The 24,330-nt window shown below is 53.1% G+C and overlaps 10 protein-coding genes across 10 annotated transcripts; 6 read left to right on the top strand and 4 right to left on the bottom strand.

Annotated features, from left to right (window-relative positions):
• Nucleotides 1-1,500: 1,500 nt before the first annotated feature.
• On the bottom strand, nt 1,501-2,490 carry PG997_013689 (uncharacterized protein; the record flags this gene model as incomplete). Its single annotated transcript, XM_066818003.1, has 1 exon — nt 1,501-2,490. One exon carries the CDS (start codon nt 2,488-2,490, stop codon nt 1,501-1,503), a length of 990 nt encoding a protein of 329 aa, XP_066663695.1.
• Nucleotides 2,491-3,810: 1,320 nt separating this feature from the next.
• PG997_013688 (uncharacterized protein) lies at nt 3,811-5,143 on the top strand (the record flags this gene model as incomplete). Its single annotated transcript, XM_066818002.1, has 3 exons — nt 3,811-3,988; nt 4,057-4,457; nt 4,556-5,143. 3 exons carry the CDS (start codon nt 3,811-3,813, stop codon nt 5,141-5,143), a joined length of 1,167 nt encoding a protein of 388 aa, XP_066663694.1.
• A 251-nt stretch (nt 5,144-5,394) lies between these two features.
• On the bottom strand, nt 5,395-7,642 carry PG997_013687 (uncharacterized protein; the record flags this gene model as incomplete). Its single annotated transcript, XM_066818001.1, has 5 exons — nt 5,395-5,860; nt 5,931-6,352; nt 6,427-6,526; nt 7,290-7,377; nt 7,429-7,642. 5 exons carry the CDS (start codon nt 7,640-7,642, stop codon nt 5,395-5,397), a joined length of 1,290 nt encoding a protein of 429 aa, XP_066663693.1.
• A 1,493-nt stretch (nt 7,643-9,135) lies between these two features.
• PG997_013686 (uncharacterized protein) lies at nt 9,136-9,546 on the top strand (the record flags this gene model as incomplete). Its single annotated transcript, XM_066818000.1, has 1 exon — nt 9,136-9,546. One exon carries the CDS (start codon nt 9,136-9,138, stop codon nt 9,544-9,546), a length of 411 nt encoding a protein of 136 aa, XP_066663692.1.
• A 28-nt stretch (nt 9,547-9,574) lies between these two features.
• PG997_013685 (uncharacterized protein) lies at nt 9,575-9,943 on the top strand (the record flags this gene model as incomplete). Its single annotated transcript, XM_066817999.1, has 1 exon — nt 9,575-9,943. The coding sequence occupies one exon, from the start codon at nt 9,575-9,577 to the stop codon at nt 9,941-9,943; it is 369 nt and encodes a 122-aa protein (XP_066663691.1).
• Nucleotides 9,944-12,846: 2,903 nt separating this feature from the next.
• Nucleotides 12,847-13,224, bottom strand: PG997_013684 (uncharacterized protein; the record flags this gene model as incomplete). Its single annotated transcript, XM_066817998.1, has 2 exons — nt 12,847-13,089; nt 13,153-13,224. 2 exons carry the CDS (start codon nt 13,222-13,224, stop codon nt 12,847-12,849), a joined length of 315 nt encoding a protein of 104 aa, XP_066663690.1.
• Nucleotides 13,225-15,058: 1,834 nt separating this feature from the next.
• On the top strand, nt 15,059-15,463 carry PG997_013683 (uncharacterized protein; the record flags this gene model as incomplete). The annotated part of the gene is made up of 1 exon (XM_066817997.1): nt 15,059-15,463. The coding sequence occupies one exon, from the start codon at nt 15,059-15,061 to the stop codon at nt 15,461-15,463; it is 405 nt and encodes a 134-aa protein (XP_066663689.1).
• Nucleotides 15,464-17,765: 2,302 nt separating this feature from the next.
• On the top strand, nt 17,766-18,645 carry PG997_013682 (uncharacterized protein; the record flags this gene model as incomplete). The annotated part of the gene is made up of 2 exons (XM_066817996.1): nt 17,766-17,912; nt 17,977-18,645. The coding sequence occupies 2 exons, from the start codon at nt 17,766-17,768 to the stop codon at nt 18,643-18,645; spliced, it is 816 nt and encodes a 271-aa protein (XP_066663688.1).
• Nucleotides 18,646-19,482: 837 nt separating this feature from the next.
• Nucleotides 19,483-21,327, top strand: PG997_013681 (uncharacterized protein; the record flags this gene model as incomplete). Its single annotated transcript, XM_066817995.1, has 6 exons — nt 19,483-19,556; nt 19,642-19,766; nt 19,863-20,037; nt 20,121-20,368; nt 20,440-20,657; nt 20,716-21,327. 6 exons carry the CDS (start codon nt 19,483-19,485, stop codon nt 21,325-21,327), a joined length of 1,452 nt encoding a protein of 483 aa, XP_066663687.1.
• Nucleotides 21,328-22,714: 1,387 nt separating this feature from the next.
• On the bottom strand, nt 22,715-23,722 carry PG997_013680 (uncharacterized protein; the record flags this gene model as incomplete). Its single annotated transcript, XM_066817994.1, has 1 exon — nt 22,715-23,722. The coding sequence occupies one exon, from the start codon at nt 23,720-23,722 to the stop codon at nt 22,715-22,717; it is 1,008 nt and encodes a 335-aa protein (XP_066663686.1).
• Nucleotides 23,723-24,330: the final 608 nt, after the last annotated feature.

Genomic DNA, 24,330 nt, shown 5'->3' with positions numbered 1-24,330 from the left:
CATATACACCATGCCTGCCAAACAAGCCGACAAAAAGCCTAAGCCGTCACCTCCCGTTGTCTGCCCAGACCCTCAATACTCATTGGTAGGAAATGGCCGATTGATTGTTGGCCGCCCGCGCCAACCACTACTCGCTTTTCCATGACGTTGCTGCGAAGTAGGTATGTATGCGGGGAGGACGGAGGCACGTAGGTGTGGAGAATGGGTAAGGCGATCTCAAGTAGTAGCTTCACACAACCCCGTACATATTCATTAATGACCTAGCCCGACGCATCAAATGTATCACGATGTCCAATCCCCAAGCCCCCTCTCATCCGTCCACCTGCCTTTGCACTACACTGCTTGTCTCTTTGCCGCGTCTGTATCTCCTTGCTCATGAACGCGCGGCGCTGGCTCCGGCAGACCACAAGTACGGCAAATCTCCGCAGAATCGATTGGGGCCGTTGCGCTGTTCTTTCGGGCTGGGGCATTGATCGGAACCTCTCAGGGGGAGTTTGAGTTAAAAGAGTGCGGCAGTTAGTCGAGTCACGGTCGAAGTTGTACAATCAGGAGCCCAGCGGTCCAAGCTGAGGAGCCTCGAACACCTTTCATGATGCCCAGTCAACGGTCGCGCTTGAATTGAACTGCAGCTTGTCTTCCTTCGCGCGCTTACTTGGCGCTCATCTCGTTCTCGGGCGACTTGGAACGAAAACGGCGAGGGCTCCCTGGTTACCTTTCCCTATGGGGTAAGGATGCGTGAATAAGCAATTCTCCTTTCCTTCCGCTTGGCCCAATGTGGCCAGCTGCTGGGCGTATGGGTGATGCTCCTCGTCTGCGCGATGGCTGAGGAAAGGGGAAGAGGGGCTAGTTTAGCAGCCCCGCTGACCGCGATGAACGACGGCTGACCGTGGTCCCGGCCCCTAGAAGAGTAATAGTTGGTCCCGGCAGTTTTCGTGGGGCTGGGCCGCTGCCACTGCTACTACCTTTATATGCAGGGAGCTGGAACGACTGTGTGGTAAGCTTCAAGGAAGACTATAAATCCAAAAGAAAGTACACCGGTGGTTTCAGATCCGGCATCTACTCCAGCTCTACATACAGTCTGGCACCCTTGCAGCCCGTGAAGACCCTGAAGCCAATGCAGCCAATGCAGCCACTGGTTATCTCGAGGCACCTTGAATGTGTCATGTGTTATGAGTTCCCAGGGATATGTTGCGTGTGCTAGAGATGCGGTCAGCTGCTTTATATGATTGTTGCGATCCCCACCCTCCTCACCTTGTCCTGGAACCCAGCACTGGCAAAACAAGTTAACCCCATTGGCCAAAGGGCAGAGGGCTCGGGACCGACTGGGCCACCAGAACATCCTGAAATCAGTGAGCCAACGGAACCCCGAGATCTCACCAAGCCTTTGGTCCATGCAGACAACATGGTATGAGACCAAAAGGACGGTATAGATACTGCGGATCGATAGCTCTGTCCCTTGTACGATCCCCCGGACTCCCTAGAGATGGCCGAGATGATCCACTAGAGAAGTTGTGCGAGTCGTGGTTGACAGCTTCGACATAGATTGACCTGGGCGTCGACGACGCTTGTACATCTTCCGGCTGGAGCATCTGCATGATGATGGAGGACGAGAAGCCCGGGGACTCGCTGATCAGGCGAGGCGTGTTCCGCGTCGCATCCGCGGGGATGCCCTCGAGGTCCCGGTCGACCTGTCATTTGGAGCTGCCTGGAGAGGTTCGGCGGCAGGAAGGGGCGGATGTCGCGGCAGCACTGCGGGAAGTTCTCGCCGAATAGCTTGTCGTAATCAACGATACTGTCGACCTCCGGGACGCCCGCGGGCCGCTCGGTCGCGAACACGGCCTCGATATCGTTGCCCGTGAGCCCTTTCCAGAAGCCCTCTTGGACGTCAACGGCGTTGCGGTTCTCCATCATCCAGCTGACCTGCAAGCGGCTGACGATGCCGATGTACTCAGGCTTCGGGTGTTCGAGCACCAGCAGCGCGAAGAGTCGCTCCGGCGAGAGTAGGCTGGGAGCACGGCCGTCATAGAACGACGCTTCCTCGGCCTCTTCCCAGGCCTGCTCCCATGTATCGCCCGATTCGATCCAGGACTGCAACGCGTAGAAGTCGTCGCGGGCATCGCGCATGGCTTTTTGGCTCGAGATGGCCTGGAAGTAGACGTCCGAGAGCAGCAGGTACATGACAGCATGGGGCCGGATATGCGCATAATTGCCCGCCAGATCTCCCAGCATGTGCTGGCGGAGACAGATGTAGATTTTGGCGAGTAGTCTAGCCTGCCTTGGTTGGCTTTGGGGCCCGGTGCTCAGCTCGTAGGTCAGGCTGAGAAAGCAGTCGTTGTGCCGTCTGTCCCCGATGAAGTAAATATCCAGCGGTTCGGTGAGGAACGGTTTCGAGCGAGCCAACGGAAGCCAGTCGCCTCGGGTCGCGGGCTTCGAAAGCGATCGCGGAGAATGGTCGGTGTCTGCTATGGGGAAGAGTAGTAGTTTGTCCATCGGTGGATATTGGTAGTGAGGAGGGAAGTTAGCGAAAGAGGGTTCTAATGCTAAACAAACACGATACGATGCTCAAGTTGGCAGCCAGATCTGCTGCTGGAGTACTCCGTAGAACGCATGATTTACAGAGCTCTTGACCTTCCTACGTCATTCTTGTTGGTCGCTGGCAGTCTACCCAGACTGTTTCCGATCAGCGGAAATCCCGTCGTTAGGGTTTCCTGGATATAACATTGGCCAGGGGCTGGATGCAATCGGCCCTGTATGCTTTCGCGTAATAGAGTGACTGTAATTTGCCCTACTCTATACGGAGGAGGTTCCAGGACATGTACACGTTGAGGTTGTGGGAGATAGCCGCTCCCTTCGCTGGTCGTCGGCCTGATCCTTTGTAGAACACTAGACTGCCATGTTTCAAGACCATCTCCCTTCCCCGGAGAGATCTCCTCCGTGGACTTCCTTGAGACGGCGGAGACCTGCGCCCCCATAAACGGATTCATGTGGAAGTTTCGGGGTATGGTTTGGTATTCGTCGAGGCCCTTGACAGATTCAACCGGGTGGATGTTGTCCGGGCACATGCAGCTGAGGCAGAACGTCTTATTCGTCTCGGCAACACTGAGCGCACCCAAATCGCGGGATCCCCGGACGAAGAACAGCTCGTTATCTCGCCCGGTGAACTAGTATATTTCCAGTGGATTTGGGAGGAAAATATAGTCATCTCAACAAAGTGCCGTGGCCAGGAGGGTCGCGTTCTGTGCATTGCCGCTCGTCGTCAGCTGCTGGATCATTTGGGTGACTATCGAGCGTCAATTGCGGTGTTGAATGCGGTACTCGATATACGTTTTAATGAACTGGTCGCATACTCTCACCATACAGTGTCATCACAGGCCTCGGACGTCTTCCAGCTCCTGCGACAGCTCCCAGACGATGACGGCGATGTCTTCGGAAGCCATTGTGGGCGAGGCTGGTGGGAGAGGGATGATGCCAGTAGTACCATAAGATCCCAAATGTTTGAGGGTAGAGAAACCGAATACATGCTTCTGGCTGCATGCGAGCTTTTCGCAAGCCCTTGTTAGCCAGTACCTCCTTGCTCATCCATCATTTGTGATGGTATGCAATGGCATGCAAGGCCACTGCTCTCTTCACGTCGCACGTTCCGGGCGACAGACTCCGAACCCCCTGTGCTTCGAACTTGGACACTGGGTCTCGACTTCGGACCCAATACCTTGGTGATCTCGCTGGCGTATACCAAATAGGGTGCCGAGAAGCCTGTTTTCCTCCGTATCCCCTTCCGCGGTGACCTAAACAACGAAGAGCGGCCCGACGATGCCGCTCGGCAGTATGACTTCGTGGCGTACGCCGGCCTACAGGAAGACGACACCGGGCTCGCCCGGAGGAAGTCACATATCGAACAACAAGATCCGAGAACTGCTCCGCGACACCCTGGGACCACACACAGACACTTCCAGCTATTTAAAGGACTTTGAGCGGATGAAGAGCAAAGGTTGGCGGAAAGACAAGCCGTTGAAGCTCAGCGACGTCGAAGGAATGGTGTTTGCTGTATCGGTGGAGGCGAGGCGCTCGCGATCGCGTTCGGTTCGGCGTTTCAGGACGGCTTGCAGACCCCCGAGCAAGAGCTGCGCCGCCTGTTACAGTTTCGATCAAACTACCTCGCCGTTTTCGCCGGCGGCAGCTACCTCTATAAAGTGCTCCGCAAGGAGGTGGAGGAGCTGATGAAGAAGATCTATGCCGAGACAACGTCGCAAGGCCTCGAGGTTACGTGTGTGTTTCTGGCCGAGTACGATATGATCATCTCGTCGGTCGTCGCGACAAGCCTCGCCCTGGCCGTCGAAAATATACCGCCTCTCGACCGGCCGCTGAAGACGGCGGGGTTCGGCATACACGTGTCCCAGCGGGCGTCCCCGACACATAACTGTGAAGGCGAGCAGCTAGCGAGCTTGATACTGCAAAAGGTTCATACCATTGTTTATCCTCTGAGTCGCGATCTTTGAATATCCCCGATCCTTGGATATCGTCTCCGGCGCTCGCAACATATGCGGACCACGGGCAGGATCACCCACCGCTTCCCTTTCTGAACAATGACAAGAAGGAGGAGCGAGCGCGCACCAAGTTCATGCTCATCTGCAACCCCCACTCCGATAGGAACGAAGACATCAAGGTCACGACATGGAAAAACGTCCTCGCCGCCGGTCCGGCGAAGACCTACGAGCTCGGGTTGTCCGTCTCGGGCTGCAATGTGCGGCAGGGCCGAGTGCAGTTTCTTCTGAAAGGCCCCGTCGCCAGCGCGCAAGGCCCCGAACTGTTCTTCGACTACGTGTGCCATAAAATGCCCATTCGGGGCGGCCGCAAGTTGAGCCGCGACGACAAGCGGTGGATGTTGGCGATGCGGTTGCTGGTCCTCGATGAAGTAGAGGAGTTGTTAGTGCGTTGCAGCCACTGCCTCAAGATCGTACGTGGGATGTCCTATCGATTCCAGACGTGCGTCTACTGGGATTTCTGCTCGGACTGCCAAGCGAAGGGGTTTGGCGCGCATGATGGGCTAGTGAGCGGACATATTTCCTTGGCAACGGACTTGGACCAAGCCTTACCACAGGGCCATTCATTCACCAGCATGCCCAGCCATTGCATCCTGCAGTGATTCCATGATGTGTGGACAGCAGTGATGGAACTCAGGGGTAGAAACGATTAAACTTGGACTACATACTGCAGAGGGTTCATTGACCAATGCACAGCAAAGTAAATTGCCTAAAATGAAGAGCTGAACCTTTAACGCCGAAAATGCTGCAAAAGCGACCAGGTATATCAGTATTCTCGAAACCATAAACGCCTATCAACCTTGTCATATAACCCGAAGCAGGACCATGACTACCACTGGACGAGGCCTCCAACTTAGGCCTCATAATGCGAATCTCCACATTGATCTTCCAGCTTAGCATAGATACAGTTACCACAAGGGCCACCAGGAGACTCCCGGATACAATCAAGGAAAGGGAATTTGCCATGCTGATATGTTTCCTCATTGCAACGACGACAAATGTTGGAGTTCGGAGTTTCGGTTGATCCGGTCATTGTCAGTGCACTTCGAAGCTTCGGCTTCATGTGACAACCCTGTCGAGTCCAGTTGCATTCCTCAGCAACTCGAACGCTAGGTCGAGCACGAGGTCTCTGACGATATTCGAGCAAGGGCGATGTCAGGTATGCGTTGTTAGGCAAAAGAGGCTCGAACTCGATGGTATGCATATCATGGTACAGACGATCCTGATTGATCAGAGCGTGGGAAATAGATGCCTGGGTGAGAGGGAGACCCATCTTGTCGTAACCAAGGGGATGGCTAAACTCTGCTTCGGGTCCTCCACTATCATCCTATTGCTCACTTAATATTATTATTGAAATGAGAAAGAGTTAGGGGATGACATACACCTTACCACGCATGAATAAGCTCGACACTGTGGTGGCCTGACCAGACACAATCACATTCATGGGCGAAGCAGTTGGAGCAACCCCAGCCGTAAGGTCCTCTTGTACACTCTGGGAATGGAAAGAAGGCACCGTACTCGTGCTCAATCTCGCGACAATGGGAGCAGGGGCCGTCATCAACACTGAATGATCGAGTCTCGACCATGATAGCCTTCTGCAAATTCTCCTTAGCGAGGACCTCATCAGGGTGCCAACGATACGCCATGATGAATCCCTGGCGAGGCGGAACACGATCACGAAGTTTGTCCCAACCTTCGGGGGTCGTAGGCGGCAGCAAGGAATCGAGATCTTCGAAGGACAAGGTAAAGTAGGTCACATTGCTATTCCCAAGGGCTGCCAAGTATTGATCAAGGCTTGGGGTATCTCTCGACTACAAGGAAAAGTGTCAGGAGACTTCCAAAAAAAGAAAAGAAGAAGAAAAAACATCGATCGACTTGTACTTACCGGTAGACCCGGTACAGGCTGGCCATGAGGATCAATGTCAGATCGCAACTGGACTGCGAAAAACACGGGACCAGGGCCAGGATTGTTGGAGTTGCTGCAGCTGTAACAAGTACAATATTATCTTTTACTATTCAAAGTTCTTCATCGAGAATGTCCGCTTGGAGTCGCCAATTCCCGACACCGATATCCTGAATAATAAGCCAGATCCATGTCGGATGTCCTTAGTATCAATCAACATCTCTGCAGAGCTGGACATCGAAGTCGGCGGTGTGCTACTGCAGGCATATCGGTGCCGTGTGGCTACCTACCATAGCTGTGTTGACTGACAAAACAGCCAGGAAGCTGTCTCTAGGCGTCTGCCCATGCCCGGATTGTCTGGAAGCCCATTGTAAGCATGCTCAACCTAATTAACCAGAAGGCAATTCCTTGATTTTTTTCCGAAGAAACCATTTACAACTTAATTTCAGATATAGCACAGTACACGACTTGTATCTACTGAACGGCGGCTCAGTATTTATCATCTCGCTGAGAAACTACCCAAGAGCTGGCGACAAGGTCAAAAATCAGAGACTGATTTCTTGCAAACGAAGTCATCGAGTGCAACCCCAATGCGACGAAATCCTGAGTCGTGACCAGTACCGGCTTTGTAGAGTTGGCAATGTGCCGGATGATAACGGGAACGTCGATCCATGGGTCCGGCCTCAATGTAGCCTTGACTCAGAAGCCTTGAATCAGAACCATGATAGCAAGGCAGCACTTGGGCGAAATTAAGCCATACCCGGGGCGATTCTGGTAGGTTTCAACGAGGAATGTAACGAGTCGTACAGACTGGTCCAATCTCGAGCTAACTCGCCTTGACAGACCGAATTGCGCCCAAGCCTTCCTTGCAGGAAACGCCCGAAAATGGAATCTTTGTCATGCAAATGGGCTCTCGCTGTGTCGTACTATGGTCTGTGAGTGTTAGTATCTGCCCCAGTACTCAGTGTATCGAGATACACTTACGCCCCACATCCCCATTGCTGCAGCCGGACTTAGTTTTGCTGCGAGCAACCCTGAAAACAAGGGTTTCAACCATTGGCATCTGGTAAATGGTGGCACCAGAGGCCGGCTCATTGTGGTCGAAGCGCTGTGGCTTCTGACACTGCTCCGTCTTCACCAACATGCCCCGTGGTGTTATCAGAGCGGTGGCGGTTTTCTCTGCCAAGCGGACAGGCATTGATGAGAGATAGACTAGGCGAGCGGTCTTGTTATTGGAAGATAGATCTCTCGACGTTTTTCTTTCATCCTGGTTTGAAAACTACATATAATCGAACAGTCAGTCTACGGCTCATGGAACACAAAATGTCCAAATAGAATAATGATCCTATGAACTAGACTCAGCCGTCCATGCGAACATTTTGGTACAAGACGCATGCAATCCATGACGACCAAGACAATTGATCAAGAAGTGATACTGGATATCGTTGGTAGGGTGAAGGAGAGAGGCAACGTCTCAGGTTGCACGTACCGAATACCCCTGATCCGCAGATGCCCCAATACTAGCCTTCAGCTCGAGAAGATCACGCCGATCGATAGCTCCGCGTGGCAACACCGTCTCCCGGAGGCCCGGAGGGCTAGCAAGTCCCGTGTCTGTGTGTGTGACCAATAACAGGTTCCACGGCCAGCAAGTAACATGTTAGGTCCCAGCCAGATTGACATCGAGACCAATCTGGGGGTTATTGAGTCTAACATGGAGGTGTTTGGCAGGTCGCTTCAGCTGCTGCATATCAACCATTGAGATTTGGGCAAGTAGGAAGGGTGACCAACGCATCTATTGCGATCAGTGCCGAACTTGAAATCATCCGTCTTTACTTCTACCGTATAGCGCTTGATGATGTAGGGTGCCTTGTGTCCGCGGAGAACCTTCTGCGTGTTCCAATTGGTGATATAAGAGTCTGTGGCAGAAATAATGGACATCTCCTGGCCGGATAGGCCAGTCTTGTAGTGTACGTAAGTGTCATGATGGTTGGCTCGCAGTCAAGAGACGATGGCTAGCAACAAGATTGCGGAGATACGTCATGAGAAGACGGAGGAAGCGAAACACGATGCGATGGTATTGATGAAAGAGCACTGGTCTGGTTGGGCAGCGACAGTCCGAGGTGGATATGTTGACACCGGACTCGCCATGGAGTACGTTTATCGGCAAGACTAGCCCTTGGGAGGTATGGTTCCTGTGGTTGAAGATTTGGCTTAGGTAGGTAGTACCTGATAGGCAGGTAGGGTCATTCAACAATCGTCGCAGTGCAACTGGTGGGTGAAGAGCAATTGGCTGTTGGCGAGCCGAGCCAATTACACAGCGCCGACCTGCCCTTGCCTGACAAGCAGCTTGAGAACGAGAACAGCAAAGACTCGGCGGAGCTGGAAGGTACGTAAGCCAAGCATATTCCCGTCATCCTATGTCTACCTCTTACCTACATGTACATGCACTTATCCGTTTGCTGATCTGCGTGCGAGGTGCAGTGATCCTGGCACACAGACACATCGATTTCAAATGGGACAAGGTTGTTCACGTTCACCGGCCAAGACCAGCCAACGTGGTGGCACCATCCCAGCTCCACGCCGAAAGCACCGGCCCAATGTACTCGATCATATTTACTTGCCGTCTGCGTTTCTAATTCTCTGACCGTGGTCCCCAGCCTCCGTTCAGTCAAGACTTTCGCCTTTCCGGGGATGGCACGAAGCCGCACCCGGCAGGTGCCCAGCGCTGTTACTGCCACCGCCGCTCCCAAGCCTGCCTCCCAAGCCGCATCCGTCCTGTCCAACAACAACCAGAACAGCGAGACTCTAATCGCGGCGGCCTCGGCATTCCGCGACTACAACTTGTCCCGTTCCTCTCCGACGAGCGCCGTTGCTGGAAACAATTGGCAACAATCACAACACGGGCCCTATCAGTCGCCAGGCAGCAGTCAGCAGCAGTATAGCAGCGGCTTGCCGCTGCGGCCTTCTGTCGTGACCCCGAGGCCACTTTCGCCGAAGAAGGGGACCGTCGAGACCACGGTTGAATCGCTCAACCCCAGTACGCCCTTACAACCAGCAACACGGTGGGCGCCAAGGAAGTGCGACCTTCCTGAAGCACTGTAGTAAGAATCTGCAAGCTATGATGGAAATGATGGAGTGGTCCAGAGCTTCCAGGTTTCGCGAGGAGGAGCTGCGCCCGCTCCTCACCCTAAGCCGTGCTCAGGAGGTAGCCCGCGGCACCGCTGGCAGTGGCCGTGTCACTACTATGGCGCCCCTCCTGCCCAACAAGGTAGCCGATGGGGCTTCAGCCGCGAGAGGTATCTCGGGCAAAGAGTCCCAGCGAACCGTGGTCACGATTGAGTCCAGCCGCAGTCCTATTCGGACTCCGATACAGGCGTACCAGCAAAGTGGTGGGCGACAGCGAAGCGTCATACTCGAGTCCGCGCCACACCCGCCTTCCAGAAGCCTTTCCAACATTGTCTTTGTTTCTGTAGGGCTCCAGACAACACCGACAATCTGACACACGGGAGTAACTGCCTTTATAGGTTTGCTTGCCAAATTGGACCTTTTTCTACTGTAAGAATCTACTGAGAACTAACTGCAGCCGGCCCGAGTCCCGGCCCGAGTTCGAGTTCGATGCAGTCGTATCAACAGCGAGGAATGAAGCGAGACTCCTCACCGAACGACGCAAGCAAGCGAAGCGTCACCACCATGGACACCAGCCCCGGCCCCAGTCCGACACCGGGCACGTATCGACAGCGAGGTACCAAGAGGACATACTCCCAGATGGAACCTGTCTTGCGTTCATACAACCATTTCACTACTCAGAAACCGCGGAAGTTCTGAGTACGAAAAAAGATCCCATGGAGAAGGACAATTGAGGGCATGTTTACTTGATTAAACGAACATCTTATAAATTGAGCAAACTGGAGAATGCCTATAATAGAGGCACGCTGCCCCTTGGCGGCGAGATGTATAGAGTACATACATTATCCGGTTAGGACATTAACACGACACTGGACTAACCAGGCTTCACTGGTACACAGTGAATAATAATATTCCATTCCATTTTCATCAGTCTATTCAGTCGTTTATTCCAATGTCTCGTAATTGATTATTCCGTAGATAGTTACAGTTGTGCAAATGTTGGACAGCGTGTATCCCAGTTCCCAAGGTAGGGGGCAGGTAAATATTTATGGTACCACCAGGTAGACCTCCAGGGTTGTTACGGCTGGTACCTGAGCGCAGGAAGCTGTTGATGGCATGTGCTTCCCACCAACCCTCGATCTCACTGTTGATCAATCAATGTTTGCACGCCAACCTCCCCGATATTCCCTTGGACGATTACCCATCCTGACCCGTGACTGCCAAGCCACCGGGCAAGCAATCAGAGGAGAAAACTTTTCAGATGACGCAGGTGCTTCAGCCGAAGAAGAAGACTTCTCAGACGCTGGAGCCGCGGACGAGACCAATCTTCGGCAAACGCACGGAAGATGAAACTGAGGCTTGAGGCTTGGTTCACCGTGGACCTTGGCCCCCCCAAGAACAACCCGGCAGGATGCCTTCAATTGACATCACATGGGAAGAGATGTCTTCCCTGGATGAGACTGCAAATCATCTCACCTCTGATGGCTGGCGGTCTCTGAGCCGTGATAGTCAGAAACAACCAACACCCTGCACGGCTTATCAGCTTCTTGAGCGGACTTAAGCAAGCATCCACAACGCCGGTATGATGGACGCATGCGAAGCAGCCTGTGTTATAAAGCGGCACCCAATGTCATTAAACCGTCACTTCTTGCCTCCCTTTTCCTCTCTTTTCTCCAGCAATTTGAACATTATGCGGAGGAACGCCACTTGCTCTACATCACAATCACCCGTGCACAAGCGCTGCTTCATCTCAGTTGTCCTCTACATAGCTTGCCCAGAGGTAACGCTACTCTTCAGCTTTCGCCTTCGTCGGGGTGCCAGCGCTGGTAGTGGTAGAAGAAGTGATAGGGTGAAGGTGGGGTGATGGTGGTGGTGGTGCTGGGCCGGGTGCAATAAGCATCTGCTGGTGCTGGTGCTGCTCCATTGTGCTGGATGTAGATCAAAACTTGGAAGATTGGCTTATCGGTGTAGCGCATGCGGCAGTTGTGTGTTTGTGTGGGGGAGGGTGGCCTTGGGCACTATGTTATCTCTCTGACAACTCAAGTCATCCTTAGATTAGGTGAGCTAATCGAGCCGGGAATTTGGTCGACTGGATCTGCGGCGCCCTGATAGAGTGGAGTGTTCAGGTGGCTTCAGTGCGGGCCGTCCAATCTTCTCAAGATCAACTAAACTTGAGATGGGGTCCAAGCCAAATGCTGGCACTAGCTCCATCTCGTCGTTGGTGTTGCCAAAGCTTGGAAGCTTCTTTCTCGCTCTACTTGCGAGCTACCCGCCAATCAGCTAGTGAGAGGGAGGGGCAGCAGAACAGGGCCTGAGAACGGCCCCACCACAGACGAACACGAGAGCTCCCACTAGGATATCATTTCGGCAGCATGGCGATGGACAAATTGGACGAATCCGCATCCCTTTTCGGGGGGAGGGGCCTTAACGTAGTCCAAGTTCGCTTGTTTTTGCTAGAATCACAGGGCCCAATAGACGACGCTGAACCTCGACTACAGAGCCAAGCTTACTGTCCTTGTCGCTGCGACGCAGCACAGATTGAGCTTGCTAGGAAACAGCTCAGCGCAAGCCACGAAAAAGATCTTGAGTCACTCGAGGCAACATATGGGGAGCAGATCGATTTGTCAACGCAAGGAAGTGCGCCGCGCTGTTCCTTGAGGTTTGCCATCTCCGCACGCTTGGACGTGCTTTTGTGCCCCTCAGCCTCCCGTAAGCAAAGCAGAGCCGCACAGTGTCCTGGCCTCCGCGTTTCTCTTCTCGCCTGCAATTGCCTGGGGAAATGACTGCTCGCTCAGTATGCCAGGCGCCCCTATCCTGCTTTTTAGTCGCCTGTTGCCTCTCTCCTCCCCCTGTCTTTCTCGCACCGAGCTTTTTAATGACCCCCATTCCGCCTTCAGCCCCGACTTTGGCGTCGTGGTCGCCTGCAGCGCATCTGTTGTTTTGGCGTCTTACTTTGTGATACGGACCATCTGCGGCCAGAATGGGCTGCCATCCATCAGGCATCCCTCGGCAGCGCACTGTCTACCGAGGCTCTCGTCGATACCTGGCAGCTCGTCGAAGTCCTGTATTTTCATAAAGCTCGTGGAGTCCGGCATGCACCAAATTCAAATCCAGCTCTGCTTTTGCCAATGCCGTTATTATTAAAAGCTGTTCGCGGCGCCACCAGGTATGTCCCGTTCGAGTCTTTCAGATACTCGTTCCTGCGCCTGCCCACGGGTTTGTCGCACATCACGAGCTTCCCGAGTTACTCTGCAGAAACAAACACTCTGATGTTCATCACGCCGCGCGGTTTCCTGAAGAGTCAGTCACCTGGCCACCAAGGGCGTCGTGATGATGACGAACAAGTGTACCTTGAAGAACGCGACGGTAAGGGTCTTGGTCGCTGAAAGCAGATTTATCGTGGCGAAAGTCGCGGACAGCAGCATCGGCAAAGCGAGGGCCACCGCGTCGAGGACTGCAGACAAACAACCGAGTACTTTTGATCTTGGCGGGACGGCCGCCGTGGGGTGACCAACAAGTCTGCTCATCTCTCCAGTTCTCCTGGCTTTCATTGCTTCTTCAATCTTCGAATACCCAGCATACAGTGCCATATCCTGGCTGCGTGAGAGGTGCGAGCGCGAGCGTCAGCTTCTGGTGCTCATCTCGGCTCTTCATGCCGCTGTACCGGCTGATGGCCTTCACGGCCAACCAATTCCCCGCGCAAATGCTCGCAGGTCAGCAGCAGTGGAAAATGTACATCCGGCTCCGAAGAATCATGTAGTACTGCAGGACAACGCGGCTCGCGTAGACCCTTCACTTGGCAATAAATCCGGGTCGATTCTCGGTATCCTACGACGGTAATGATATATGATTCGCGGTGTGTGGTATCTCCTGTTCTGCCCCGCTACAACTTGGTCCCTATTAGATTCCTTGTCCTGCTGCTGCTACTTATTCCAAATGGATCAATGCACTGAGGTTACTGATATTGAGATACCCGGTCGAGCGTTAGAGGATAGATTTCTGTCCCAAGCTTTATATCGCAAACTTGCCTGAAGGGAGAGGCAGCGGTAACACAATACCATGCTACAGTCTAGGGTAAGCCACCCAGACAGACATGGTACGGCCCTTGCGTTCCAAAGTCCCCATACCTATAGCATGCGTGTTAACCAAGAAAAAAAAGCTTTGTTATATGGTACTATATATTTATAACATCACATCGACCCCGTGTCCGTTCGCCACATTAAGAAGACGATCAATAATTAAAAATTCATTAGCCTGAAACATGTGCTCCTAAGGAATGCCATGGCCGGAAAACACATTTCTAACGTCTGGATAATCACCAACAATGACCAATACGCGAGTGCCGAGCTGCTGCCTAATATGAGTGACTACCAATCCGGTCGTATTCTTGCCACAGTTGACAAAGACGTTTCCCCCAACTTTGAGGCGGGCACCGTAGCGCACAGCGAACAATGCCACGCTAAAGGGCAAAGTTATACTGGTACTAAGCTGGAACTACATTCCGTAACAAGTCCGTAGACTTATTCTTTATAAGATATATTCTCGTCTGCCGCCGAGTACCGGGTTGTTTCCCTCGATGATCGACTTCGGTGCTCCGCAGGTAGAGGGTGCCAATTTGCCCCACAGTCTATATAGCCAGGGCGACGACTCAGGGAGGGAGACCTGGAACCTTTGCGAACCTGTTTCTCGCGGAAGACCTGGTTCATGTACCCGTCGGGTACGAAGCGGCTGGGCTGTAGCGAGTCTCGGCATGGCCCAAGCCGATGGCGAATTCGGGGCACTCAGCCTGCGCAGGCCGCCTCCAGTCACCCATATTAAGTAGCCCGTATGGTTTGTCAAGCTCTTCACGGACATCTCCTCGCTTCTCATCCGGCTGAGGACCGATCCATCCAGCTGAACAGTCACGACTATGCTATTTATAGTAGCCCGGTAGGGGTGCTGCTCAGTCGTGAGCTGTCAGCAAGTCGGTGAACGAACCGTGGTAATGGAATCCCTCTCTGCCTCTCTCTCTTGATCGCACACAGGAGAAACGCCGGTAGGCGACGTCCACTTGAAAAAGGATGGGTTGCCTCCCGGAACTGGAAACTAAAGGAACGAGGGGAGCTGGTACTCCTCGTCCTGCCTACATGGAAATCTTCAGTTGGGATGGCGGGTTAGTGCAATGGCTTGGCTGAAAACCATTCTCGCCATCGGCAGTGGAGATGATACCTGAGCCGCACGACACAGACTCACGGCTGTGCGAAAAAGCCGCGCCGGCTTGTCAAAAGAGTGAGCTCGTACAAGTACCGAAGAGAACTCATTTAATACAGCTGGGCGATTTCGTCCATACGCCTTCCCCCTTTCACGCCTCGGTTTAGTCTAGATGACGTGCTGCTTTCGTTCCGTGGTGGGTTTCAGTGGTCGGGTGCACTAGATGCCCGGGCAGCAGTTTACGTCATACAGCTTTGGTTACTCGACATTACAAACTGGATAATAATGAAAGGCGAGCATGCCTTCTTGCCATACATCAATTGCCAATCAGGAGACATGGCATGTGCAACTTGCCAGCTTCCGGTGCCTCCTCGTTCGTGATGCTTTCATGGTCCGCCATAACTCGGAAGAGCAAGTCGCCAGTGTTGCAGGCCCCAGTCCCAACGGAGTTGACTATCTCCGACCGCCGCGTCGAGGTAACTGTGCTAATCGACAAGGTCGCAGAACTGCTGGTGAGCGCGTCAATTGCGGAGATGGAAGATCGCATTGTTTTCGCTCTTGCGGAATGGCTTCTGCTGTAGGCAAGCACGGACGGGACCGTTATCAAGCGCAGGTGGCGTCAAACGCATCGTCTTCGACGTTCGCAATCGAATGGTCAGAGCCGGCTTCGACCTCCTCTGAGCGGGGCAATGGCTATGCATGAGCTGTCTTCTCGGGTTTTTTAGGGCTGGGGCGTGCAGAGAGACGGTGGACGAAGGGGATGCGAATCAAATGTCCAAGCGATATTCCGGCAAAAGAAGTGCTTGCAGAAGTCTTGTGTATGTACCTGTAGGTTACCTGTCGCTCGTCCGAGCGCTAGTCATTGTGGGCTAATTAGCAAGAGGGGCTCAATGTTCTCTGGTTCTCTCAGCTGGCTCTCTTGTATCTACATCCTACTCAGCGCCCCGCTATAACATCCTCCAGCATCCCCCACCTACTTGGTGTCAGGCAAAAGCTTCGACTCCCTTGTCGTGTACCGCGCACGAGCCAGACATTTGAACAATGCTCAGTATTTTAATATCCATCCCACTAAGTAGAAGGGGCCTCCCCAGCGCTGGAGCTCAAGAACGGGTGCGCCAATCCTCCCCGCCGTCTACTAAAGCAATTCCCCTGCAGCAAGATGGTGAGGTGGTGTTGAGAGCTTCACAGGGTATGGTCTCATTACTAATCGGTCCGCGAAAGATGCCAATCCAAACACGAGATCATGGGGTCTGGGACACTGCGGCGCTACCCAGCGCACGCCAATGCGCTCTGAAGATGACGCATCGACGAGAAACTCATTTACACAGAAATCATCTACAAGGGATACCAGGGCCTTGGGTTCCAGTGCGATGAGTGCCGAAGTCTCCAAACAAATTTTCTCGTGGCTGATAGGGGCCAAGATAGAGGAAAAGAGGCCGTAGATGACAGAGCTAGGCGTTCAATAAAATATTATGATGTATAAACCAACAGGCGTATACGTTAAGACTCAAGAATTAGTCGACGGTTGTCTGACTTGCTGGCTGCGCAGCCTAGACAACATCAGTTTCGGTCAATCGGCACTGGGCCAAAGTACAGGTGAGGCAGAAATATTTCCAGCTACTTGGTCTTTTTTTTTCAAAAGGGAGATCGAGGCTCCAGGTTAGCAGGAAGTTGCCAACGAATGCTGCTTCAGCCGCACTCGACGTCATGTTAGCCCAGCTGATCGGGGGATTGCATCTACCTTGGCTTCGGCATCAAGCTCCACCTCTTGGTCCAGGCTTGTGGCTGAAGGTCTTGCCCAGACGGCCAGCCACGACCCTATACTCCGAAGTCTTCTTCCACAAGGCTGGAAGGCTGATCCAGACCGGGTCCCTACGCAACTCCAGGCATGAATTATGGTGCTTTACTGGTACTTGGATCTGGCTTCTCGCGCTTGGCACCTCCATTGTTATTTTGCTCAATTGAGAATTGCTCCCACACCAAAAGAGTTTTTCCATGCAGAAGCAGAGGGGCTTGAGGGGCAATCAATTGAAGGGCGGACAGGCTACGTGGTAGACAGGCTACAGCTGACAGGGTGTCGGCCTGGCTGTCCCTCTGTGCAGCACCTGGTTAGCCGGATACGGAAGGAACAGAACTACTTACCTACTTATCATTTATCATACCTATTTTAAATTTGATCTTTTGTACTTTCGACTACGTTTTTGCTGGGAGATCGGCCCTTTGTGCAAGCACACTCCCAGGTCGCACCAGTTCTTTCTATCTCATCAACACCAAGTGCGTCGTACCGACTGACACCAGCACCAACATCACCACATTTCCTTTCAGAGCAAATGGGATGTATGGCTACATAGTATGCACTAGCCACGTATCACCAAAACAACAACAACAAAACAATGCGAAAATGGAGCCTCTGATAACGTTGTTACGATGCCTAGGTAGGTAGGTACCAAGGCCCAAGCGCGTCTTGTCGGCTCAGATACCGTTGTCGCTGTAAGTACAACCAAATCAAATCATTTTCGATGCCCGCAGGTGCCTATTGTAGTTAACCAGGTGCTAACCTACACACCCTCGGGGGAAGGTGCTGCACAGCCAGGCCGTATGGTGTGGGGTATCCACCAATGGCATCAGGGCATTGTATTGAGCCTGACCCCACCCCCCACCTTGAACGACTTTCCTAACATCCATCCTTCACCATCCTCCACATTCTCCCTCAACCATCATCTCCACCACCTCGTTCCAAGTCGTCCCACAAGCAAACCATACTCATCAAACCCTGACATCAACAATCTGCGGCCCTCATTCCGACAATGACATCCGTGCGAGAGCCTGCGGCCGGTGTCGATGACGAGACCTGGCTGGTCGTGTATCCGGGTCCTCAGCCAACTACCAAGTTGGCCAATACTACATCCAAGTCTACTTTGGATCAAGCGACGGAGACCCAGCCCGTCTAGAAGTCGGTCTGGGTACGACTCCTTGTCCTCTGGGACATGCTTTTGTATCTCAGCATGCCACGCATTCGCACTGGTATTCACAAGATCAAGTCAAGTATTGAACATAATGCGTCCCACACATTCTGTGTCCTCCTGGCTCAAAGCCACGCAGCTTTGGTTTCCACGAAGACAATCGTTTCTCAGTTGATCACCGATCTTGTGGTAAGTAGGAACTCGATCCTGTCTACCCGTATGGCCTTAATCTGACACCCGCTCCTCGATGCAGTCTCACTTGCCTGCGGTTCAGAAGCCTTCTCTACAAGGCGTCACCATCCTCACTCGAGCGTCAGACCTCTTCGTCAAAGCAACCGGCCTCCTTCAAGCGCACGATTTCCTCGGCTCCATCGCTTATACCGCAGCTGCTGGCCTCGCAATTGTTCTGATGACTGTATTTGTCATCCGCCATGCGATTCCAAGCAGTGTCATCCTGAATATTCCCCATCCACCAGCATGTGTTGACAAGCACCTGTCAGTCAACGTCTATGCATACTACGAAAGCGAAGGAGGGTTTGGAAACCTGGAGGTCCCATACCACTGGGCAGCATGTGCCTTCATCAAACCCCCTCTTTCCACTTGTCGTCTACAAGAGGTCGGGGTTGCCGCTACAAACCTTAACACCTCTATTACCGGCATGTCAATCCGAGCACCGCTGGACGGAGACATGTATCCCATCCTGTTGAGTCAGATCAAAAATGGAAAGGATGTGGGCTTCTATGTCGGTATGAAGTGCCAGGTTGGGCTCTTCACGTTCATTCATCAAGACCATTTTTATTTCCGACGTGGTCTCCCTTGGTTCAAGTTCAGCGTGGGCCGGCGACCCCTAGTACTCGACCCGATGCGGTCGTTTGAGGAAAGACTTCGTCCTCGCTTGGCCGTTTTCGACTTCTGGGCCTGATGTCTGGGAGGCCAGCCTCTCGGCGGCCGTGGCTGATCTTGTATGAGAGATCAAACCAAATGCAGGAGAGGGCCTGTTGAAGCGATTGGGAACATGAGTAGATGGCACATTTGAGGAGTTTCTTTTCACGGTACAATGGTTCATGTTGCTTTGAATTTTGCGGGGATTTGCTCACAGCGACTAAAAATGGTTGTGGTAAATCGTGTATTTGTTTGCCAATTGGGGCAAGGTAGCTAGGTGATGAAGACTTGAGGAGTTTTCTTTTCTAGGGAGGATTGATGATGGTACAGTTGAGAATTAATAATACGGACAACATGGGCAAAACACAGACTCCCCAAGGTAATCGTGTCGTCTGCAGGTCTAATATTGTTGCACTGCGATTGTATCGAAAAGGGTACCTAGAGTAAAACACCAAGACCTCTAGTCTTGATCCGACTGGTGGCACTATCTGGAAAGGTGCCAAGTCGGCTGAAGCTGGAGCTAATTCCACCAGCGGGCTTCAGCCCTCAAGTCTCAGGTTGCCTTGTGGCCGTCTGGCAGAGTTTGGGAATATAAAGCACGTCGGATAGCCTATGCCTACTAGTATGTGTATGTGTATGGGGGCGTTTACTTCAAGCTCCGACTTCTGCGCAGGTAAAGATAAGAGCGGGGCTAGCCGGGGGAGCCCTACGTTACCTAAGGTAGGCTGGTAGGTACTTTGGTACTCTAAGGGGATACTTTACCAGCAGTACCTACCACAAGCGGGTACATGAATCGACCGGTATCAAATCTCGGCTCTAGCAGAAACGTTATCCCGCAACGCAACTTCTACATCCCATGTGTGCAACTCAGCCCAAAATGCAGGTGCAAGGTAGCCTCTGCGATGGCGCACGGACATTGCAGTTCGCAAAGCCTTTCAAGATTGATTCTAGGTAGGGTATCTACTTCATAACCTCCCTTCCTTCCTTCATTCATTCATTCATTTACCAAGTTTATTCGATCTGACCTTCATCACAGAACCAGCGCCTCCACCGACCGTGTGATCAGAATGGAGCAGACGCACGAGTTTCACCTTGGTGGCGAAGACAATGGGATGATTGTCACGTATATCCCCGTCGGATTGCAACCTGGCAAGAATATTGGTATGTGGGGTCCGCAACCACTGCAAGTTGCTCCCGCTCCTGCCGACGTCGCCGATGCTTAGGATGCAAAGGACGGATTACGGCAGGAAGTAGTAGGCTTGCTCAAGGACCACAGCATTCGATACACTTTGGTCTGTCTCTGCGGAGTCGCTGCGTCCAAGTCATCGCCCGACAACATCGCTGCTTGTGTTGTCGGCATCCATCCGTCACATTGCCTTGACGCCAAAGATGCCAAGACCATTGCCCATGATATCTTGCAGTTGTTCCTCCCGTAAGTTGGCTTGACCTTACCGCCAGATCCTCTTCTTTTTTCTCCTTTGTGTTTCAAATTGACTGACCGGCTGAGCAACTCAGACATGCGGAGGGAGAAAGAATCACGGTACAGTTGAGCAAAGCAGACCCTTTGCCGTACAACCAACAAGTGCGACGCAACTACTGTGCTGCCGATAGGGCCACACCCGAGTTGTTCCCAGGGGCTTCGGTAAGCGGCCAAGGCGCGTCTGGTACACTCTCTTTCATCACCACTATTGAAGGCCCAGGCTCAGGCCTGAAGGGAAACGGATGCCGAATCGCCGCCATCTCCGCCCACGTTGGCAATCCCTGTAAGTAACTAGCCTATGCATTTTATGATAGCGCCGTTATTCTTTCACAACTAACCTGTTGATCCTCCTAGGTTTCATGGAGGAAACATCACCTCCCACCGGGCAGGATGTTCTCAGCCCCTCGGCACTTCTCTCTGAGGCCACCAACTCGTACCACGGACGGGCCCGGGTCGTCGGGCATACCATTGTACCTTCAAGCCACATCGGCAGCACTACCCAATGCAATGGTACAAGTACCCGACAGGACGTTGTCCTAGTTGAGATAGATAGTGGCCAGCCTCAGCACAAGGTAATTACGAGTTACATGCCCCCTCTTTTATTCTTTGGCTTATCGTGTTTTTATACAGCCAGTATCCTGGACCCTCCGCAACCATATGACCATTCACCACGAGCCGGGCAGTTTCGAACCTCACGATGTGGTCATGCTGGGCGCCGCCTCGGGTGTTTCCACTGGCACACTATCGTCTACCAAGGCTAACATCGCTCTCTATTGCGGCGCCGAACTGGTAGTAGAGACGACAGAATGTGTCATGATCTCCGACGAGGGTCATGCTCCCACTTATGGCGACTCCGACGCGTTGATTTACAACGCCGCCGAGCTGCAGAATAATCTCGAAGGCGACATCCCTTCCGTCGCCGCCGGCATTCTGTGGGGTGGCAACGCCCAGAAACACCCGGGCGGAGGATCCAAGGATCAAACCAATGTGCAATTGCGTTTGACTTCGTTCGAGGTGAACATTGGCCTACTCTCCTTTTATACAGAGCTCGACGCCGTCCTGGGCGGAGTAGTCGCACCCTATCTTGACGGAATGTACGGCCGGGGCCAATATAGCTTGAACTGGTCCTGCGGACCATCCGCTGGTCGTTCTGGAGGAAACGTCGGTAGTGGTGGTGCTGCCGATAGTTCCGTCTCGGACATGCACGATGTAACCCATGCTCTTGCCAATCTGGGAGTTTAGGGCCTCTTACATCGTTGTGATGTACACAGAGAACCCAGGGGAGGTTTTGTTATTCCACGCTTGCATGAATCGCCTCGACGGGGAGAGAGCAAGTCGGATTCTACCTATTATATATCATTGTCGCGTCGCGGATCCGATCGATGCACCTTGGTACGCTTTTAGATAGTTTCTCACTAGAGCCCTCAATTGATGATATTTGTGCAATACTGCCGTTGTGTTGCTCCTTTGCTTACTATCTTTTTAATTACACACAAATATATTTCGTCTGCACTTGTTTCAATCAAACAGCAAGGTAAACTTGTTGTACGCATTTCTCCATCATCGGTTGCGAGTTTTAATTAGTATTGACAGTCAGACAAGGAAAACGTATTCATTATTCTTCCTGTCGACCATTCACAGCTGCCTCGCAGTAGCCAGCCAAATCACCGCCAACAAACACACTAAACCAACAATAGCCATTGGCGGCACCCATTAACATGTCGGCCATGTGGTAGCAATGTTTCACTGCATGCATGTCAAGTAGCCAATGGCCGCCACCCTAGCTCGATGCGCCCCTGGTGACTTTGATGACCAGTGCATTCTGATATTGACTACCTACTCTTGGGACTACCCGCCGGAGGGTGGATGCAATCCTGCTTAGCATTTGCATATAGTATGGCCTGGCAAGGTCGTCGTCGCGTTCTCGCTGGATTGGAGGCGGCGTTCTAGGATCGATCAGACCGCGGTCGTAGTACCCTGGGTCACAGAGCAGCGAGACGCCGACCTTGCCAGGTAGGTCAGCAGAAAGGTCCACTTTGACCGACGAATGTTAATGGATTGCCTATTAATGGCCAGTTAAGAAATCAAAATCAATTTCATTCGATATCTTACCTGACTGAACATCACATCGGCCTCCGGCCCTCCCAGAGGAGTCGTCTTCACCGGATTCACTTCCTTCCACCTGGAATTTGATAGTGAGCTGGTGCAAAAGGACAGCCAGGTCGGGCTTAACGCACTCGTCCAAGGCGCCCCTAAAGCCACGACCGAGGACTAGTGCCAATCCAAGTTTGCCATGAACTTGTACTGGAGAGAGAGCCCGCTCTGCTGCGCCTCCCAGTGCATCGGCTGCAACTACCCCTCTGTCTCCTCGCGCAGACCGCGGCTGACATAGCTGCCGCCGCAGAAGAGGACAGCAAAGTCCCTTTTGTACGACCATAGAATATAGCCAGGTTCCACATAAGCTTATAACGCGATTTCCTAATATCTCCAGCCCGTGCTTACTTATTCACCAATCCCCTAGGTTCAATGGACGATCCGATCGACATCGTGTCTGTTGGCAGTCCTGGGTATCCGGCAGATCGCTATTGGTGGTGACGATTTTCAGGCCGTCCTCGTTAGTCTCGGGGAGTTATGTACAGTGCTCGGACATCATCGTGGTCCGCGACAGGGAGCCGACGCCCGCGTCGCCGTCCCAGTCGATACGGCCGCCGACCTCGCGCCAGAATGACTGGATAGAGAGAGCGATGACGCCGGAGCGCTCGACGTGGCGCAGGAACTCGGTACCAGGCCCGCGGTTCAGGTGCGCGCCCTCCATGAAGCCCGGGATTTCGGTGATGACGAGGTGTGTTCGCGGCGGCAGGGCGGCCGCGCAGAGCTGCGCGTGCTGGTTGATGACCAAGTTGCCGCACCGGGCGTCGTGGATAACTGCGTGCGGCGGAGTGGCCTCGGTCGCGGGCGGCATGCAACAGCTGTGGTTCTTGATTAAATTCAGGAACAGGGTGGCGATGATGGGCTGCAACGTCGTGAAGGCCCAGTTGCCAGTGCGGAGAAGCAGGCCATTGTGCGCGTTGAGCAAGCCGACCAGGCCAGAGTTGAATCTAGCGCGGATACGACCGAGCAGCTTAGCGAAAGCATCGACATTGACATCAGCCAAGTTCGAGCCAATCCCGATATGGACATCACTCGAAATGCCCCCAAAGGCCTTGAAGAAGGCGTCAGTCTGGGCCTTGAGTCCTGTTAGGACGCCTATCATCAGATCGCAGCCGCCCAGACCCTCGATAGTCTCCTTCTTGCCCAGCGGACCCGTGATGAGCCCGCGGTAGGTGGATCTGCAGGCTGATGACGTCCATGATGTTGAGCTGGTCGGCGCCCTGGACGGGCGCGGATGCCTTCTTGATCTCAGCGACGAAGTCGGCAAAGGCGGGCAGGAGGGCTTGCAGGTCTGCGCTGGCGCCGGCTTCGAGGCCGCCAATGGCGCCGGAGAGGTTGCCGCCGTCACCACCGCCGAGGCCAAGACCGCCGACAACGTTGCCGCCGATACCACCGCCGCCAGCGCCAACACCACCGACTTATCCACCAACACCGCCACCAATACTACCACTAGCGCCGCCACCGACTTAGCTGCCAGCACCGACATCGCCGCTTGCGCCAACAGCACCGCTAGGCGGGGTATGTGCGTTTATGTTAGAGAGTGGGCGCGTTGCTGTTAAGAGCGAGGGAGAAGAGAGGACGAGCTGCGAGCTGGGATTCATCTCTAAAAAGAATGTGAGCGAGTAAACAAGATACTTATTCGGACGTATAGTCTTCGTAGAAGAACCTGCATCAAAATCGAGTTTCCATGGGCTCCCCTTTGGCGAAATGTTTTGATACGTCTCTTTCAGTTGCAAAGTGGTCGACAAAAATACCAAAATCCAGTTCTTCGCCAAATTCACATACAATTGCATTGCCATGGGCGGATGAGGTTCTCGCAGCTAATATGATCAGGGAAATGTATCTCCATTCCAAACAATCCCGATGCTCAATGGAAAGCCGAACACACCTCGCCTTGAAAGTAGATACCCAGTGAAGCTTGCGATTCTAAACGGAGCCTTTGAGGAAGAGCAATTCTCAAGCAAGGACCATTCGGACGATCACGCCTCCGATGGTGCCGATGACGAATAGACGATGCCGGATAGTCATGATGTCAGTGAATAAATCGGCCTCGGCCACGAACTTGATGGTACCACTGTCCCGAGTCAGGTCAAC

This window comes from Apiospora hydei (assembly GCF_038363865.1).
Source record: "Apiospora hydei strain CBS 114990 chromosome Unknown utg000009l_segment0_segment0, whole genome shotgun sequence".
Classification (NCBI taxonomy): Eukaryota; Fungi; Ascomycota; class Sordariomycetes; order Amphisphaeriales; family Apiosporaceae; genus Apiospora; species Apiospora hydei.
This window is presented reverse-complemented; position numbering and strand designations above follow the sequence as displayed.